The 19,931-nt window shown below is 40.8% G+C and overlaps 1 protein-coding gene across 4 annotated transcripts in view; it reads left to right on the top strand.

The window, feature by feature from the left end:
- Positions 1–19,931, top strand: part of RMDN2 (regulator of microtubule dynamics 2) — a 166,390-nt gene that overhangs the window by 133,261 nt on the left and 13,198 nt on the right. For 3 of the 4 annotated variants that reach the window (XM_030198116.1, XM_030198118.1, XM_030198117.1), the window contains exons 8-10: positions 4,811–4,909; positions 11,548–11,601; positions 12,010–12,090. In XM_030198116.1, coding sequence (XP_030053976.1) covers positions 4,811–4,909; positions 11,548–11,601; positions 12,010–12,090 — 234 coding nt within the window. The remainder of the gene's footprint in view (positions 1–4,810; positions 4,910–11,547; positions 11,602–12,009; positions 12,091–19,931) is intronic. The other variant, XM_030198119.1, reaches the window with a different exon arrangement.

Genomic DNA, 19,931 nt, shown 5'->3' with positions numbered 1-19,931 from the left:
TTATTAAACTTGATAAACCACTTAATAAGAATGCAGCGATTTTAAATAAAAATAAAGCAGAAGTAAAAAAAAATAACTCCATTAATAAGACAGAAAAGGCTACCCATCAAAGAGCAAGCATGCTAACATAGGACAAAAAATATTTTCCTATACATTCCTACTATCTTTATTCCTTCTGGGAGTAAGAAGCAGAAAATAGCTACCCCTTAAATAAAATAAGAGATAGATAAATTAGAAACTGCTTCCAAGCAAGCCAGAATGGCTACTATCAGAGAAAGGAAACTGGACCTGATCAACCATTGATCTAACTCAGTGTGATACATTATGGAGGTTATTTTAGAAGTCATGTGGAAATTCTGGCATTTAAATATGGAAATGATATCCATGTGTAGGAACATAAGAATAGCCATACTGAGTCATACTGATGGGTCCATCTAGTTTAGTATCCTCTTCCAACAGTGGCAAATCAAGGTTATAAGTACCTGGCAGAATCCCAATAGTAGCAAGAGTGTATGCTACCAATTCCAAGGATAGGTAGTGGTTTTCTTATGTCTACCTTAATAACAGATTTGGGGGGGGGGGGGGGGGGGGGGGGGGGGGGGGGGGGTTCTCCAGGAACTTGTCCAAACCCTTTTTAATCCCAGATATGCTAACTGTTGTTACCACATCCTTCAGCAAAGAGTTCCAGAGCTTAACTATTCATTAAGTGGAAAATATTTTCTCCTATTCATTTTAAAAGTATTACCGTGCAACTTCATAGATTGGCCCTTGGTCTTTGTACTTTTAGAAAGAGTAATCAATCAATTCACATTTACCCATTCTACTCCACTCAGTTTTATGGACCTCTGTCATATTCCCCCCTCAGCCGTCTCTTTTCCAAGTAGAAGGACCCTAACTTCTTTAGCCTTTCCTCATATGAGAGAAGTTCCATCACCTTAATCATTGTGGTCATCCTTTTCTAATTCCACTTTTCTTTTTTTGAGATACAGTGACCAGAATTGCGCGCACAATTCTCAAGGTGAGGTTGCACCATGGAGTGATAAAGAGGCATTATAATATTATTTGTCTTATTTGCTATCTCTTTCCTAATAATTCCTAGCATTCTGTTTGCTTTTTTGGCCGCAGCCACACACTAAGCAGAATATTTCAGCATATTGTTCATGATGACACCTAGATAATTTCTTTTGTGGTTACTCCTAAACTGGAGTCTAGCATCAAGTAACTATGATTTGGATTATTCTTCCCAAAGTGCATTACTTTGCACTTGTCTACAGTAAATTTCATCTGCCATTTGCATGCCCAGGCTTCCAATTTCCTAAGGTCTTCCTTCAATATTCCGCAGTTCATGAATGTCTTAACAACATTGAATAGTTTGTGTCATCTGCAAATTTAATCACTTCACTTGCTGTTCCTATTTCCAGATCATATATAAATATGTCAAATTGCACCAGTCCCAGTACAGATCCCTAGGGCTCTCCACTATTTACCTCTCTCGATTGAGAGAAATTACCATTTTACCCTACCCTCTGTTTTCTATCTATTAACAAGTTCCCAATCCACAACAGAACATTGCCTCCTATCCCATGGCCTTCTAATTTTCCTTGGAGTCTCTCATGAAGAACTGTGTCAAAAACTTCCCGAAAATCTAGATACACTACATCAACTGGCTCACCTTTATCCATGCCTTCAAAGAAATAAAGCAAATTGGTGAGGCAAAATTTCCCTTGGCTGAATCCGTGTTGACTCTGTCCCATTAAATCCTATTTGTCTGAGTTCAGTAATTTTATTCATTATATTAGTTTCTACCATTTTGATCCAGCACTGATGTCAGGCTTACCAGCCTGTAATTTCCAGGATCACCCCTGGAACCCCTTTATAAAAAAAATCGGCATTAGATTGGCTACCCTTCAATCTTCAGGTACTACGGATTATTTTAAAGACAGGTTACAGATGACTAACAGCAGGTCAACAATTTCTTGTTTGTCTTTCAGCAACATAGGGCAGGGGTTTTCAACCCAGTCCTCAGGACACACTCAGGCAGTCAGATTTTCAGATCACCCTCAATGAATATGCATACAATAGATTTTTACACAAGGGAGACACTGCATACAAATGTCTCTCATGCTATTTATTGTGGATATCCTGAAAACCAGACTGGCTTGGTGTGTTCTGAGGACTCGGTTGTGAACCCTTGCCTTAGGATGTACACCATCTGGTCCAAGTGATTTACTACTCAGCTTGTTGATTGGCTATTTTGTCTTCCAGCTTCACCAAGTTTTGATTCAGTTCCTTCGTATGATTACCCTTGAAAGAGATCTTACATCCTGTTCAGTGATGACCGAAGCAAAGAATTCATTCAGTCTCTCTGCCTTGTCGTCTCTGAGTGCCAGGAGCGTAGCCAGACACCCAATTTTGGGTGGGCCTGGGCCCAAGATGGGTGGGCAGAAGAACCCCACCCAGTCCTATAGGTGATTTGGGCTCTCCTTCTCTCACCTGCATGCCATATGGTCTCCAACATCCCCCCTCTCCCGCATACCTTTTAAATAGCAGATTTTCACTGGCAGTGAGAAGCAACTAATACACACTGGTCATGTTGGCCCTACAGCCTTCCCACTGCTGCAACTTCCTGTTTCCGCATAGGTGGGAATACGTCAGAGGGAAGGCTATGGGGCCAGTGTGAGCACTATGTATCAGTCGCTGCTTTCTGCAGGTGAAGATCTGCTATTTACAAGGTATGCTTGAGGGACAGTTGTTGGAAGTTTTCAGCTAGTGGGGCTTCAGAATCCCTGCCAACCACATCATAGATGTGCTGCTACTGGGTGGGCCTGAGTCCAAAGTGGGTGGGCCTAGGCCCACCCAGGCCCACCCTTAGCTACGCCACTGCTGAGTGCCCCTTTTACTCCTTGATGATCTAATGGTCTCATGGATTCCCTCACAGACTTTCTACTTCTGATATATCTGAAAAAGTTATTATTATGAGTTTTTGCCCCTGTGGCAAGTTTCTCTTCATATTCTCTTTTAGCTGTCTTTATCGTGCTTTGCTTCTAACTTGCCAGTGCTTATGCTGCATGTTGTTTTCTTCATTCAAATCCTTTTTCCATTTTTTGAACGATGCTCTTTTGACTCTAATAGCCTCTTTCACATCTTCTTTTAACTATACTGGCTGTTGTTTGCTCTTCTTTCCACCTTTATTAATACATGGAATACATCTGGTCTGGGCTTCCATGCCTGATTTGAAATCCTCACCTTTGTGGCAGTATACACAGATGTCCATAATACATAGAAACTCTAAAAGCGTGTGATGATGGGGTTATGGCTTGATTGTGGCCTGGGTGTATCAAACTCCGTACATGTATTCCCCATTTCATAAAGAGAATTGCATATTTGAGTGGCAGAGACGTTTCAAAAGAATGTGCCTGGCAGCAGCGAAGAGTGTTATTGCCAGGTTTTGGAAACAGTCGGAGGGTCCAACCGAGACAGATTGGATTTTGAAGCTATCCTTGATTGGAGAGATGGAGAAACTTACTGATAAAAGAAGAGGCCGATACAATTCTACTTCGGACCTATGGACTCGGTTTCGGGATATAACCCAATTGACTTAAGGATACAATTTATGTTTAGAGGTGGGGAGGAGGGGATAATTGTTTTTGAAGTTGATGTTTTGTGAAATATTAAGTTTGCTAATAAAAAAAATAATTAAAGTAAAAAAAAAAAAAGAGAATTGCATATGTAAGACCTAATATATCCATATCAGAATTAACAGCTTCTCTCTAGCACATACAGGTTTTTAAAGTCATTTTGGCTGCCCTTTACAGAAGGATTAAGGAAGTTATCCTCCTTCATCCCCTTGTTTTTTATTCCCTCCAGATTAATGATAAACAAAGTATGGTCTCTGTAATTAGCAGCATTCACACCTATGGGTTTTTTAAATGGCTGACATAACACATATAAGTTGCCAAGTTTCCTCTATAGGTGTCAGAATGGGGGGAGGGGGGAGCCATGGCATCCCACAAATTCTCCTTCTCTTCCCTGCCCCGCCCCCTCCCCCCTAGCGATATGTTTAGTACCTTACCTCCCTTCCCCAGGGTGGCAATACTCCAACCAGCACAGCACCAAAAACATCAAAGCCAACAGGCCTTGAACATGCGCAGATGCTCAAGGCCCCATGCCTTCCAGTCTTGATGCTTATGGTGCCTTGCTCATTGCCCTGGGGGAGAGAGGTAAGGTATTAAACATGTTGTGAGGTGGACAGAAATGCTGGAGACCATGGGTATGGGGGTTAGGGAAGGAAAGAAATTGCTGGACACCACAGGATTGGAAGAACGGAAAGAAATGCTAGGCACCATGGAGGGGGGAGGGGAGGTTGAGAGCTAGGGAAGGAAAGAAAGAAATGCTGGACACCACAGGGGGGGGGGGGATTGCCAGGAAGGGAAGGAGATAAATGCTGGTCACTGTGGTTGGGGATTCAGAGGTAGAGAAAGCTACTGGACGCCATGGGGGGGGGGGGAATACGGGATGGTGGGTATGTGAAGGGGAGATGCTGGAGCTGGGGTTGGAGCTTGGTGCTCTCCTCCTCCTCTCCCCCCCCCCCTAATAAAAAGGTGTTCTGATGCACCTGGCTGCTCTCGTTGTATATAACAGAAAATACATGTGCTCTCTATGTCAGCAGATCCTGTTCTAAACTATCACTGGAACTGAGCACATCCTGACCTGGATGTCTCAATTCCACTCTCAACGTTCTATGTAAAATAGGCTTCACATATTCTTATGATCTCAAAATCGGAAAACACCTACTCTTATTTTATTGCAGGTTTCACAACTCTCATGGATTGAGAGGAAGGTAGCAACTACTTTGTTTGGGAATCCACCTTCTGCAACTGTACAGGAGGCTTTGCAAAATTTCCTTAAGGTAATTTAACATCTTTACCTTTTGCTGCTCAAGGTACTGCTAAAGGCCAAAGGTAGATCTGTGGTAGTCATTTATTTGATCAATTGATTGATTGTTGAAAGACTCACCCAACTATAACTTAAATAGGTCAGGACAGCAGGAAAATCCATAGGCCAGGTATTAAACCCGTAAATTCAGTGCTGGGCCATATCTGGGCACCGGCATTGAATTTCTGGGTTTTCAGAGCCAACTAATACATAGCCAGTTAAGTGCAATATTTAGCACTTAACCGACTACGGGTTACCACATAATGATAGGACTGATTTTTATGTGGTCCTATCTGTGCAGTTTAAGTTTAATTGGATATTTGATATACTGCCTTTTGTTTGTGGAGGTCAAAGCGGTTTACAGTTTACATTAATAACACAACAGGGGGAAGAGAAGCTCCAATCAATATATGACAGGAGGGAGAGCACACTCAAAAAGATTCTCAATCACACAACTTAAACATTATAAAATTAAAATTGCTTTGCTTGTGCTGTAGCACAGAATGAGAAGGCAGAGGTTAGCACCCAGGAGGGATTTTAAAGGCTAACTGAAAAAAAAAAATAGGTCTTCAGTAAAGTTTTGAACCAGGTGAGTGAGAGCTCAGACCTAATTTCTGGGGGCAAATTGTTCCATAAACTTGGGGCCGGTTAATTACTGAATAATGGCATTTAACCAGCCAAGTACCAACTCCACCCTGGAACGCTTCCAAAATAGCCAGTTTTCAGTTCGGTGCTCACCATTTATTTTTCAGTGGCACTAACCAGTTAAGTGCTGCTAAAAATTATCGGTTAGATGATTTAACCTGCCAGGAGCCACCTCTGGTCAGTTAAATCGCTTTGAAGATCGACCCTCATGTCATCAGGGCCTTAGAAATGGAGCAAAAAGAAAACCCCAACATAATTTTACTATACTTTACTCATTATCAGTCAAGAGTAGGCTACTTATATTAATCTTACACATTCCTGGGGAATCTAGTCTGGAAACAGAATAAGCCACTTTCTGTACAATAGGAAAACAGATTTTACAGTTGCGCTTATTTGGGAAACTTGACTAATATATGACACAGTAATATGTTTTTCTTCCTTGTGAAACCAGGATGTGGCTAATTTAGACAGCTAGTAGTGGAAATGAGTCTGCACCATGAGGGCATTTTAGATGGGAGATCTGTTCCCATCTTTGCATAAGGGTGAAAATAGTGGCATTGCTCTGAAGGTTAGTGCTGTAGAAATGCTGCTTTACGAAAACAAGAATTACTGTACTGGTTATTATTATATTATTTATTGCATTTGTATCCCACATTTTCCCACCTATTTGCAGGCTCAATGTGGCTTACATTGCTCTGCCCTGGCTATTGCCATGGCAGAATAGAAATATAATTGTTCAGATCAAAAATCTGTCAAGCTCAGTATCCTGTTCCAAAAACGACAATCCAGATCACAAATACATGGCAGGATCCCCAAAAGTACATACACTCCAAGCTGCATACTCTGAGGGGTAAGCAGTGGATTTCCTCAAGTTTGCTTTGTGATTAACAATGTATAAACTTTTTCTCTAAGAACTCTTTTAAACCCAGCTACTTACTGCATTCAACATATCCTCCAGCAACAAATTCCAGAATTCAATTGTGCAGTGAATATGAAAATATTTTTTCTTTTTGTTTTTAAAACATGCTACTTAGTAACTTTATGGCATGTCCCCTAGTTCTTGTACTTTGTGAAAGAACAAATAAGTGTCTTTTCTATTCCACTCAGAATTTTATAGATTTCTATCATATGTCTCTTATCCAAGCTGAAGATCCCTAGCCTTTTTAGCCTTTCTTGGTGTAAGACTTGTTCATCCTCGGTTAACCTTGTCTGTATTATTTGTATTCCACTATATCTTTTTTGAGATGCAGCAACCAGAACTGCTGATAATAAATTGGCTTTTGAAGGCATGGCTGTTTTAAATAGTGGGTTTCAAATTTTATTTTGGATCTGGCTTCTGTTTTTGATAATAATCTGTATTATTTTTAAGTCCTCATTAGCTGAATGATGATATGCTCTGCTATGAAGGGCATTTCTGTAACTGAACACCTGCATTTATGCACAATTTAATCACATAGAATATTGTCACTTTTGCAGGCTTAAGCATGTAACTAGCAGCAAAACAGCTAAGTGCTATTCTGTAAGGGTATACATAAGTGGCATAGCACGTAAATGCAAGGGGACATTCACATGGGCAGAGCATGGAGAGACACGGGCGGTGTTGCCACTTAGAGCTTCTTTTACAAAGCCTCGCTAGCGATTCCTGTGCAGTAAATGAGAGGAAGCCCATTCAGTTCCTACGAGCTTCCTCTCATTTGCTGTGTAGGAATCGCTAGCATAGCTTTTTAAAAGAAGCACTTAATGCGCATCACTAAGGGGTCCTTTTACTAAGCTGTGGTAAAAAAAGGCTGAAAATAGCCATGGCCATGTAGTAAGATTGCTCTTACCGCATGGCCATGTGGGAGGGGGGAGCACTTACCACCACCTATTGAGGTGGCGGTAAGGGTTCCCTCGCTAACCCAACAGTAACCAGGTAGCATGCAGCGCTGCCCAATTTTAGCACCACACCAAAAAATATGGGCTGATTTTCCCTAGCAAGGGAAATGGCGCATGCTGGGGCTGGAACTACCACCGGGGCCTGTGTTGGGCCAGCGGTAGCTCCAGATTAGCGTGCGGTAAGCCCATGTTGGGCTTACTGCCGCTTTGTAAATGGGCCCCTAACAGAATACTGTAAATCAGTGTTTTCCAAGTCGGTCCTAGAGCACCACCTTGCAATTCAGTGGTCAGTCACCCCAGTGCCAAGTTTTGTTAATATTCTATAATGGAATCCAAGTGCCCAGATGCCATTCTAGAATAGGTTTTCATTGCATAGCACTGAGGCACCTTGAAAGAGATGCCTTCATACAAAATGACGCCCATATGATTTAATGGGAACTATTGTTGTATAGGAATGATGGTAGATGGTTTTTGTTCCTTTTTATTTTTCCTTTATTCACAAGCTCCTTCCACTTCCTGAACTTGCCTGCATCCTCTTGGAGCATAATAAATAATATTTACCACTAATAGCTGGCTTTGCTTCCCAATTACCAGTGTTGCCACCCAATCTCCGCTAAGCTTCTGTGGATCCATTCCTTCTAAACAGGATTCCTTTGTCTTTATCCCACACATTTTTGGATTCCGTTACCATTTTCATCTCCACCACCTCCCGCGGGAAGGCATTCCAAGTATCTACCACCTTCTCTGTGAAAAATACTTCCTCACATTATTCCTGAGGCTGCCCCCCTTCAACCTCAATTCATGTCCTCTAATTCTATCGCCTTCCCATCTCTGGAAAAGGTTTGTTTGCGGATTAATACCTTTCAAATATTTGAACGTCTGTATCATATCACCCCTGTTTCTCCTTTCCTCTAGAGTATACATGTTCAGGTCAGTAAGTCTCTCCTCGTATATCTTGCAACGCAAATCCCATACTATTTTTGTAGCTTTTCTTTGCACCGCTTCAAGTCTTTTTACATCCTTAGCAAGATACATCCTCCAAAACTGAACACAGTACTCAAAGTGAGGTTTCACTAACAACTTGTAGCGGGACATCAACACCTCCTTTCTTCTACTGGTTATACCCCTCTCTATGCAGCCTAGCATCCTTCTGGCCATGGTATTGTTTTTTCACCTTCAGATCCTCGGACACCATCACCCCAAGGTCCCTCTCCTGAGTTGAGCTTTCTAATCTCTCCCCTCCTATCCGGTATATCTCTTTTGGGTTTCTGCACTCCAAGTGTATCGCTCTGCACTTCTTGGCATTAAATTTTATCTTAAACAGGAAAAGGGAATATATTATTCTTAACCAGAGCACTTCACTATAATACTCACTTGTTTAATTATGCTTCAGAGATCTTTTTCAATTATCAGTTTATTAAAAACCTTAATCAACATACATATCCTTCCTGCTTACAAAATAAGCTCAATCCTGTCAACATGTATTAAATTAACTCACTTATACAGATTGAGGACTCCTCCTATCACAACACATTTGTTTTACCTTGTTAACAATACTCTTATCCTGACCATCCGGGTTATATGCATTACCAGATGATCAAGTTCAAGTTCTACTACCCCCACCCAACCAATTACTGCCCTGAGCTATCAAGAGGGCTTAACTTCAAAAATGTTCCTTCATTCCAATAAATCCATCAATCTGTTGTATTTCCATGCTCTTCAATTCTTAAATCCAATCAACGCCTTACAACTTTTTGAACTTTTTTTAAACTGTCATATCTTCACATACATTTCAGCAGATGTTTAAAACCAAAATTCTTCCTGGGAATGTCTTTATACTCCTTCTTGGTTGGCTGTAGAATGTTGAACTTGCAGTCCTCAACAAATTATAACATTTTATTTATTCATGAAAATAAATCTAGTTGCCCTCTTTATTTCCAACACATGGTCTTCTGTAGATGCAGGAGAGCATTATTCAGAGCAGCTGAAAAATAGCTAGCCACCACAAGTTCTTTTATTCCACGTTCCTCAATGCTGGCCACATTTCGAAGTCCTCTTTTTCAGGAGGAACTATTTTCTTATAATCTATAAACACCCAACAACACATCTTAACTTCATCATTACTTTACCTAATATGCTTTATCCGTATTTATCAACTTTACTTGTAAAATGTATAAATACCATTTCTGACTACTCACCAGCGGGACTAACGTCTAGTCCAGGTCCCATATTACTGATCCTCAGGCTTCATGCCCTCACAATCTATTACCAAGGTTAAATACACCCATCCTAAATCCAACCCCACCCATCTCTTAAAGGCAACCCGTCCTAGATCCACTCCACCTCCATATTTAGTCCATTCGGGGCTACCATATCCCAAGAAAAGATATATCGTTGCTCAATCAACGTCAACGCTTCAGTGATTAAATTTTATCTGCCAGTCCCAAAACATGAGTGCTCCACCCCAAAAAACTATTCCCCACAACTGATCCACCACCCCACAAACTAACCTATCCCTCCAAAATACCTCCTGTATCAGCCGCACCACGCCACAAACTGCCCTCACATCCAATACCATAGGAACGTAAGCATTGCCATACTGGGACAGACCAAAGGTCCATCAAGCCCAGTGTCCTGTTTCAATCAGTGGCCAAGCCAGGTCACACAAGTACCTGGCAAGAGCCCAGAACAGTAAAACAGATTTTATGCTGCTTATCCTAGAAATAAAGCAGTGGATTTTCCCAAGTTCATCTTAATAATTGCTTATGGACTTTTCTTTTCGGAAACTATTCAAACCTTTTTTTTAGACACTGCTAAGCTAACTGCTTTTACCACAACTCTGGCAATGAATTCCAGAGTTTAATTACACAGTGTGTGAAGAAATATTTCTCTGGTTTATTTTAAATTTACTACTTAGTAGTTTCATTGTGTGCCCCCTAGTTATAGTATTTTTGAAAAGAGTAAAAAGCAATTCACCTCTAGCCATTCCACTCAGTATTTTATAAACCTCTGTCATTTCTCTCCTCAGCCCTGTCTTCTCCAAGCTGAAGAGCCCTATCCAATTTAGCCTTTCCTCATAGGGAAGTCGTCCCATCCACTTTATCATTTTCATCACTCTTCTCTGTACCTTTTCTAATTCCACTGTATCTTTTTTTAGATGTGGTGACCAGAATTGCACACACACATACCCCCATATATGTAGTGGGATTGTAATGAAGTACATGTGCCATGCTCTGCATACTTTCTCCATGTATATTCTTAATACATCTCTGCTGATATCCCAACTAGCACTGATGGTTTGCTGTTCTAAAGCCTTAATAGTCCATCCTCCCTTGATAATCGGTTACAGAGGAAGCTTTCTAATATCTAATTCTCCAGTAACTTGTAATAGGGCACTGCAAAACATCAACTAGGATTCTGCCACATTAAACGAACACAACAAAGAGTGGCTAACTCAGATCTACCAACACCTGAGCTATCAAATTCTTTCATATCCAAGAAACCATTTTGGACCTATGCACCACAGTTTGTTTGTTTGTTTGTTTTATTTTCTCATTGTGGGCATCAATTTCAACAACCCTCATTGCATTTTAGCAAAGGATTCCTGGACTCTTTACTCCTAATTGCCAGATTACACAAGTACATTAAAACCCATGCACGTGAGTAAGTAGAACATGACAGATCAGCACCATTTTCCTGTATGATCTACCTCATATATCAATAAGGCTACATGTGCTTGAAATGAGGCAGGACAGTCACTAGATAAAGCAGCTCCAGGGCAAAGGTTGCTTTCAGCACCCCCTTTCAGAAAAGGGCAGTGTATATCATCTCTTACTTCCCTGGTTTGGCACCAAGGTAAATGCCCTCCTTGCTCACTGTTTGTGACAATCCTGACTGCAAGGCACAGATAATACTCTATAAACATTTACGAATTAAGAAATGCTAAAACAGTGAGAAATCGGCAATCATCTGTACTGTGACATTTAACCTGATATTGTAATCCATTACAAAAACATTGATCTGTGCAGAAAATTGTATGTGAACCATGTTTTCTCTTCTTTGAGTCTCTTGTTTTTATGTTCTGTTATCCAGGCTGAAGAAATACACCCAGGTTACTCCAAATACAATTATGTGTACATAGCCAAGGTAATTTTGCTTTTGAATTATATGCTTTCCAGACCTGTCCTGTTGACCTCATAGCCAGTCATGTTTTCAAGCTATCCACAATGAATTTGCAGGAGTTCCATTTGTTTACATTAAAAACCCACTATATGCAGACTTCCCCTGCATATTCATTGTGGATACCTGGAGATCCTGAACGTCTTTAAGGTCTGCCAATCATGTTTGGGAAGCATAACTCTACCCAAACATATCTGAACTGGGAGGTTCTTTCTCTTAATTTGCTTTATTTTTGTCTACTAGATTGTAAGCTCTTTGAGCAGGGACTGTCTTTCTTCTATGTTTGTGCAGCGCTACGTACGCTTTGTAGCGCTATAGAAATGCTAAATAGTAGTAGTATTAGTATTTTATTTCCTCCATATTATTTTTTTTCAGTGCTACAAAGATCTCGGACAGAACATCAAAGCAATGAGATACTGTGATGCTGCTTCATCGATTGTGTCTGTCTCAAAAGAGGTGAGTACCACTAAATGCATCTAAAGGTATTGTGCATTAATACTGTTAACACTCTTACTGTCACTTAAACGCACTTTCTAGCAGCAAGCAGGCTTTTGATGGCTGCTCAAAATTCTACTGCCCACCTCGTCTACAACTTCTGATGGCCCTGCCATCAAGCAATAACTGAGACTCCCCCTTCTCAGAGATTGTGAGCTCAACCAACATTCACAGCTCTGGCTAGCCTGGGAACAGAAGATCTGACTCAGGAATTGAACTCAAGCTCTCTGCCTGGCAACACACAGCACTTAATGATTTCTGGCTTGCTCTCCCCAGTCCTAGAAATGCACAACTTGAATCCACCAGACATTGTGCTATTTTGTCTCCCCTTCGTTGTGGAATTCCCTTCTCCTCCCTATTCGATATGAACAATCTTTTAAAACATTTAAACTTTTATTGAAGGCTTGGCGCTTTAAAAAGACCTTTTCTTAGGTTCCCTGTTGCCCTTATGGTTTATTCCTCTTTCCTTTCCTTACCCTGGTTAGCCCTTCCTTGCCCTTTTTGCATGTTTACTCTTAGGTATGTATGAGTATGATATGACTGCATATTCTTTCCTGTCACGATTTGTATGGTGGTATGTCAAGTGCAAATAAACCTTAAACCACTGCCACTAAGCTAGCCCTTTTTTAAAATCAAAGTAAACTTTGTTGATAATAACTGCTGTTGTAAAATTCTATATTTTTCTTAACAATGAGATGCAGAAGTGGCCTAGTGATAAGAGCAACAGGGTGAGAATGGGGGAGGTCAGGATTCAAATCCTACACAGGGCCAGGCCAAGGGTATTTAACACCATAGGTGAACTTACAGCTGTTTCCCCACCTCCCCTCCCAGTAGTCCAGCATCTCTTTCTCTACTCACCACATGCCTAACAGCAATTCTTGCCTCCCCCTTTCCCCTTTCTCCCTGCTGGGTCCAGCATCTCTCCTGCCCCTCCTCCAACCACTGTGTCCAGCATTTTCGTTCCCCACCATCACTGCTATCATCCTACCTCTATCTTCCAAAACACAGTGTATGCTCCAGCAGTGCAGCCTCCTTCCTCCTCCAGTGGAAATGTCTAATGGGAGGGGACAGAACATAGTATGCAAAGGCCAAGTGCTTTATTGCTACTCTGTTTTGTCATGTAGGCCTTATGTTCTTGTGGTTGCTGAACTTCTGCCACCCCCCTGCCCCCCCTCCACAAAAAAATGGGGGGCAGGGGTGGCCCTGAACCCACTGATGCTTCATATGGCTTTGGACAAGTTACTTCTTTTTTCATTGTCTCAGCTAGAAATTTAGGGCTAGGTTTAAATTGGCTTTTATAAATTAAAAATGTTCTATTCAGTAAGACGGTTAGGGGCTGTTTTCCAAGCTGCAGTAAAAAGGGCCATGTGGTAGCGGTGGTGGCCATTTTGACTGTGCAACAGGGCCCTTTTTACCACAGCAGGTAAAAAGCCCCCCCAAAAATGGCCATGTGGTAAGCTATTGAGGTGGCGGTAAGGGCTCCCGCACTACCCCAGTGCTTCTTGGCTTTTGCTGCCGGATCTTGTATAGCATTGATAACAGCACTTAACAAGCAATAATGAGCACTAATTGGCAATAGTTAGAATTTACGCAGACAAGTTGCTAAGAATATTCTGTAATGAACTGTGCCTAAATTCTAATGTGCGCAGTTCAAAAGGGGCGTGGCTATGGGCATTTCATGGGTGTTCCAAAATTTACACACATAGTTATCAAATATGGCCCAGTGTGCGTAAATCTACATGTCAGGTTTTACGCCACATTTTCATTGGTGTAAATGGAGGCGTGTAGTTTTAGGCACTGGGATATCAAATAAGCATATTTTATATACTGTGCCTAAATCTAGGCATCGCTTATAGAATACGCTTAGCCAAAAATGTTTACCGTGCGGATTTTTTAGGTGCCTTATACAGTAGGGCTCCGATTATCCAGACTATCCTCTGCAGGGGGTTGTCTGGATCATAAATCCGGATAATTGGACATTCCTGTTTGAAAAGAGAATATACTTTGAGAGTTACCTGTTGAGAATTATTTTTTGTTTTCAAATTATAAATGGGAAAAATATCAAGCTATTTGTGATGTTATAACATTTTTTACTGCATATCAAGCATAACGTGATAACTATGATACAGCAATTATGATTGAAAACAATGGAACAGGTAAGGAACAGAAGCAATCCGGATAATTCGACATCCAGATAATTGGAGTTCGGATAATCGGCGTTCTACTGTATAGAATCTGGCCTTTAATGCATGCTAATTCCATTAGCACCCACTAAGCTTTAGTAAAAGGGCCCAATTGTGCATTAAATAGCAATAAGAAAAGAATTATGTTTAATAATGCTTCTTGTTCTTTCTACTACTGTGTCTCCCCCACTGAATTCTTTTCTTTTGGAATTTGCAGAGCGCCTGCCAATTTGTTTTAAATAGCAATAATATGTTTTAATTCACTAACACAGGTTAGTACAACTTAACTAGTAAATCCTTTGGGGATTGGAAAATACCTACTATACTTGAACATAACACTCCAATGTGTGTTACCAATGAAAAGACATAATTTAAATCCATGTTAAAAAAATAAATATAAGAGAGAGATTACATCACTGTTTATAGTTGGAATGCTATAATACAATCGGAATAAGAAAGAGCACTTGGCAGGAAAAAAGTGGTAACATTACCAGATCTTGAAACCATAGCAAAAGATAAATGTTTACTGTTGTTCCTCATAAAATCATATCCGAACGAATGGCCATCAAGGAAAGGAGTGGCGATAAATAAAATAAGAAGACTTGTATATATTGTAATGAGGTCAATATTCAAAGGAAAGAATACCCTTTAAAAAGAGGGAGTTTATATGATTTTTAAAGGAAACACGGGGCCTCTATGCCTGGAGGGTTTAACATTCAGTTTATTAGTTCTGTTTAGCAGAGACAACACATTTATGCTGAATCACGAATATGGACAAATAAGGTAAAGTTCTTTTAGCCAGACTGGTCCTGGAGAAACCACAATTCTTGTAAGCTGGGATGCTGTTTATTATAAGAAAAATAAGAAAAAATCCAAGAATGTAGCATGTGAATTTTCAAGACCACATGTAATGTGTGGATAGGGGACCTGTGTGGTGTAGTCTGGTCCCAAAAGTTTACATATGTGTCGCCATTTCTGGGTAATTTGTACAATAGTCCAGTAGAAGTCATCACAACCTGTAAAGAAGCATTTAAAGATCCACAGAATCTTAGCAGAGATTGGGTGGCAACACTGGTAATTGGAATGCAAAACCAGTGCTTGGCAGACTTCTACTCTCTACGCCTTGATTGTGATTTGGGCTTGATATGGATGGGCTTGAGTGTAAATTTTAAGGGGCTTTGACATTAGCTTCAGAACTTTTAGTACAAGAACAGTGCTGGGCAAACTTCTACAGTTTGTGCTGTGAGAATGGCAAGGACAAATCAAACTCAGGTATACATATAAAGTATTACATAACAAGTAAAATGAGTTTATCTTGTTCAGCAGACTGGATGGACCGTACAGATCTTTATCTGCCATCATTTACTATGTTACTATGTATTTCAATTAATTTAGGGGCCCTTTTACAAAGAACAGGAGGGCCTACAAGCGTACAGTGTGTGCCAAATCAGCACATTTTCCTAAGGCAGTTGGTCTGGATCCCACTAAATACTTCAAAATATATTTGGTTGAAATTTTAGTTTCCTTTAAATGTTATGCCTCCCTTTAATAAGATTTATTATTTGCCAAGTGCTTCAAGGGATATAATGGGATCTGCAGTGGGTCAGGAAGTACCAGCTCAGGAAGAAAATGCCTTAAAAGATTTATCAGCAGTTTTGGAAGAGTCATTCTCTGACATTCAAGAAAGAGCTACTTTGTTAGTCTTATTTGTTTTTGAGCAAGATCTGAACTCTGTAATGAAGTTATACTTTCGTAACTCCAGAGCAACTTTTTGTGGTCAAAAACTGTGGTTATTTCCTGATGTGACTAAGGCAACTCAGGATAGAAGTAAAGAATTTTTAGCGATGCGTGTGGAGACAAAGGACTTGGGAAAATACATTTTTATTAGCTTAGCCTTGCAAGTGTCTAGTGCGATACTTAGGTGTCAAGTATACCTTTTTCGTTCCAGCCCAATTAAAAGCTTTTTTGGTTCTTAAGAAAAGCTCTAATAATTAGTTGGACTTTATTGTAATATGACTTGAGGATTTGTATGCTATAGCTTATACTTCTATTATTTTTGATTCCTTTATTTCTCCTTATATATTTTACGGCTCTCTCCCTTTTATTTGGTGGTCTAGGAAAGAGATTTGATGTTTCTTTATTAGTTGTTTCCTTAATTAAATGTTTTTCTGTAGCAAGTATTGTTACTTGTTAGATATATTGCAAATAATCAAAACAAAACAATTGAAATCACCATTCAAAGCCTTTCCTTTCCGACCCCCCCCCCCCCCCAATAAAACCTTTGACATTTCTTGGTTACAAACATTTCCCAAAATTCCTGACCTCTCTCAACCTAACCCCTTATTACTATCAAATGTTAAAAACTAAATGAAAATCCCGTGCCTACTCCAGTATTCCCACTATTCTGACACTATAAGCAAAGCCAAGTAAGTGCAGTTCAATTTATTTGACCTGAAGCAGACTTTTAAATGGCTGTCAATACTTTTTCTGGTGTGTCTCTCTCTAACACGCCCCTAATGCAGGAGAAAATGGAGAACCATGGGACGCGCTCTGGAGTTCTGTGGAAACTTTGAAATCTGTGTGCGGTAAAAAATTTTAATAGTTTTCTTGAGGGGGTGTGTCGGGGCAGAGAGTGGGTGTTCTTAGGCTAACCACATTACCACACGCTAACTGGTTAGCGCACAGATACCATGTGAAACCTTACCACCTACAAAATGGATGACAGTAAGTGCTGACATGGTAGTTTAAAAAAAATGGCATTAGCACATGGCCATTAATGCAGTAAAAATACCCTTAGCATCCAGGAATGATCCACGTAAGGGCACACTAAGACTGCTTTTTACGGCAGCTTAGTAAAAGGACTCTACATTTGGTAGGTGTGTACCCTTGAACTTGTTTGGAACAATCATTTATGACAGGAAATAGGGCAAATGTTTTTTTTTTGAGCTGTCAGTAGGTCTGTGCTGTGGTACATTTCTAGTGCACATTAGGATCTTAGGGGCCCTTTTACTCAAGCTTAGTGCGTGCTAACAGAATTAGTGTGCAATAAGGGGTCCTTTTACTAAGCTGCATGAAAAAGGGCTCTGTGGTAGCAGCGGAGGCCGTTTTTACCATGCGCCAGGGCCCTTTTTACTGCAGTGGGTAAAAAGCCCCTAAAAAATGGCCATGCAGTAAGAGCCCCCTTACCGCGTCACCTTGTGGTGGAAAGCACTTACTGCCACCCATTGAGGTGGCAGTAAGGGCTCCTGCAGTAACCGGAAAATGCATGGCAGTGCCCGATTAATGCTGTGCTATTAAATAAAAAATATTTTTTCTGGCATGCCGGAAATGGTGCACACTCGAGCCGGAACTATCGCCGACTGCCGTGTTGGGCCGGTGGTAGTTCCAGGATAGCGTGTGATAAGCCCACGTTGGCTTACCGACGCTTTGAAAAAGGGCCCCTAAATGCTGCATGTCCTATTTTATACCTATGGGCCATGTGGCACTTAGCACTTAGTAACAAGGCTCCTTAGTGAACAATTGATGCAAGTCTAAGGGCTTCTTTTTATCAAAGCACACTAGCAGTTCTCGTGCGGCAGTGCCTATGAAGACCATTCAATACACCGGGGGGCACTAGTGCAGTTTGATAAAAGAGGCCCTAAAATACTTAGCAGAGTAGTCTTTAGAGAAGATTACAATTGCCTTTTAAGATTTCTGCGTGTGCTCTTTTATTTCCTGTTGGCAGTTAATGTTCTGGGTAGATCAAATCTTTCCCTGTAAAAATGAAAGGTAGCATTTGGCCCCCCCCAAAAAAAGGTAGCTGGGGAGCACTTTTGGCTTTTAGTAATACTTTGTCTTTGGGAAGAAAATAATTTCTTTCTACACAGGGCATAGGGCCAGTCAAAGCATGTGAAGAGCAGAGCTCATCACACTCTTTTCCTCACATGCTTATTACAGTGCTTCTCAAAAATAGCTTTGGAAATAGGACATTATATCACAAGTTTCTCGCCTTGTCTCTCCTACAGTTCTGAGTTGCCTAACATGAATTGAATATGACTGCATTCGTTCTTACCAAAGGAGACAATGTTTAAAAACTAAGAACTTAGATGTTGCTCAAGAATAGGATAAATTCAGCAAGTTTCTGCAGACTGCGTTCACAAGTGAATGAGAACATTTCCCCCAATTTAGTGCGTGCCCAATTTACGCGTGCAATTTAATTGAATAACGAGCCAATTAGTGACAGTAATTGGGCCTTAATCAATTTTCAGTGCTAATTGGAATTAATTTGGATTTATGTGTGCAAAGTTAGGTGTCAGGATCTGTGCATCAATTTTATACGCGAGACAAGGGGGCACGATCATGAGCGGATCAGGGTGTTCCTTCAGTTTACACGCAGGGGAATCCACGCCTAAGTTTAGGTGCAAGGATTTGCACCAGGGTTCTGTTGGTCTAAATCTAAAGATAGTCATGGATCCCGGTGTAAGCGCTAGTCTATAAACAGCACCCAACTGAGCGCCGTTTACAGAATAGCGCTTACTGCTTTTTTTGGCGCTGTTTATAGAAATTAGTCCTTTGTGTATGTGTGAATGTAACAGTCGAAAATAAAAGACGTGAGCTCACAAGGAGATCTTAGATAATCATATGAAGAGCACGCATTGCATTTGCAAGATCCCTATTTAGGGGCTTATAAAGTGTTAAGAAAGGGGAGATATGATAGAAGTCTATAAGATAATGAGTGGAATGGAACGGGTTGATGTGGAGCATCTCTTTACGCTTTCCAAAAATACTAGGACAAGGGGGCTTGCGAGGAAGCTGCAGTGTAGTAAATTCAAAACGAATCGGAGGAAGTTTTTCTTTACTCAACGCGTGGTTAGACTCTGGAATTCGTTGCCGGATAAGGTGGTTGGGGCGGTTGGCTTAGCGGAGTTTTAAAAAAGGTTAGATGGCTTCCTGGAGGAAAAGGGCATAGAATGTTATTGAATGGATGTAGGAATAATCCACTATTTCTGGGATGGGCGGAACAAAATGCTTGTTCTTTTGGCCGCTGTCAGAGACAGGGTGCTGGGCTCGATGGACCCTTGGTCTGTCCCAGCATGGCGATGCTTATGTCTTAAAAAGGGGTGCACCGTTGAGGCTTCTTCAACCTTCATAAATCCTCCCTGGTTCAGTTTACTTATTTGATAGATTGATGTCAGCTGTTATAAACTACTAAACTAGGAAGAGGATTACAGAATTTATATATTCATTGAATATCTGGGGCCATGCGAGAATGTGCTGGCTGCCAGATCTTATCCAGGTTTTGGCCAATAACTAACTGGGGCCTGCATAACACACTTAGGGCTTCTTTTACAAAGCCGTGCTAGCAATTCCTGCGCGGCAAATGGAGGCAGCCCATAGGAACTGAATGGGCTTCCTCTCATTTGCTGTGCAGGAATCACTAATGCGGCTTTGTAAAAGAAGCCCTTAGGGCTCTGTTTACTAAGCCACACTATAGGCACACTAACGTTTTTAGCTCATGATAAAAATTAGCGCACACTAGTGCTAGACATACCCATAGGAATATATGGGTGTCTCTAGCATTAGCCCACCTTAGTAAACAGGACCCTTACAGGGGCATTTTCAAAAGAGAAGGGCGCCCAT

The sequence above is a fragment of the Microcaecilia unicolor genome, chromosome 3 (genome assembly GCF_901765095.1).
Source record: "Microcaecilia unicolor chromosome 3, aMicUni1.1, whole genome shotgun sequence".
Classification (NCBI taxonomy): domain Eukaryota; kingdom Metazoa; phylum Chordata; class Amphibia; order Gymnophiona; family Siphonopidae; genus Microcaecilia; species Microcaecilia unicolor.
This window is presented reverse-complemented; position numbering and strand designations above follow the sequence as displayed.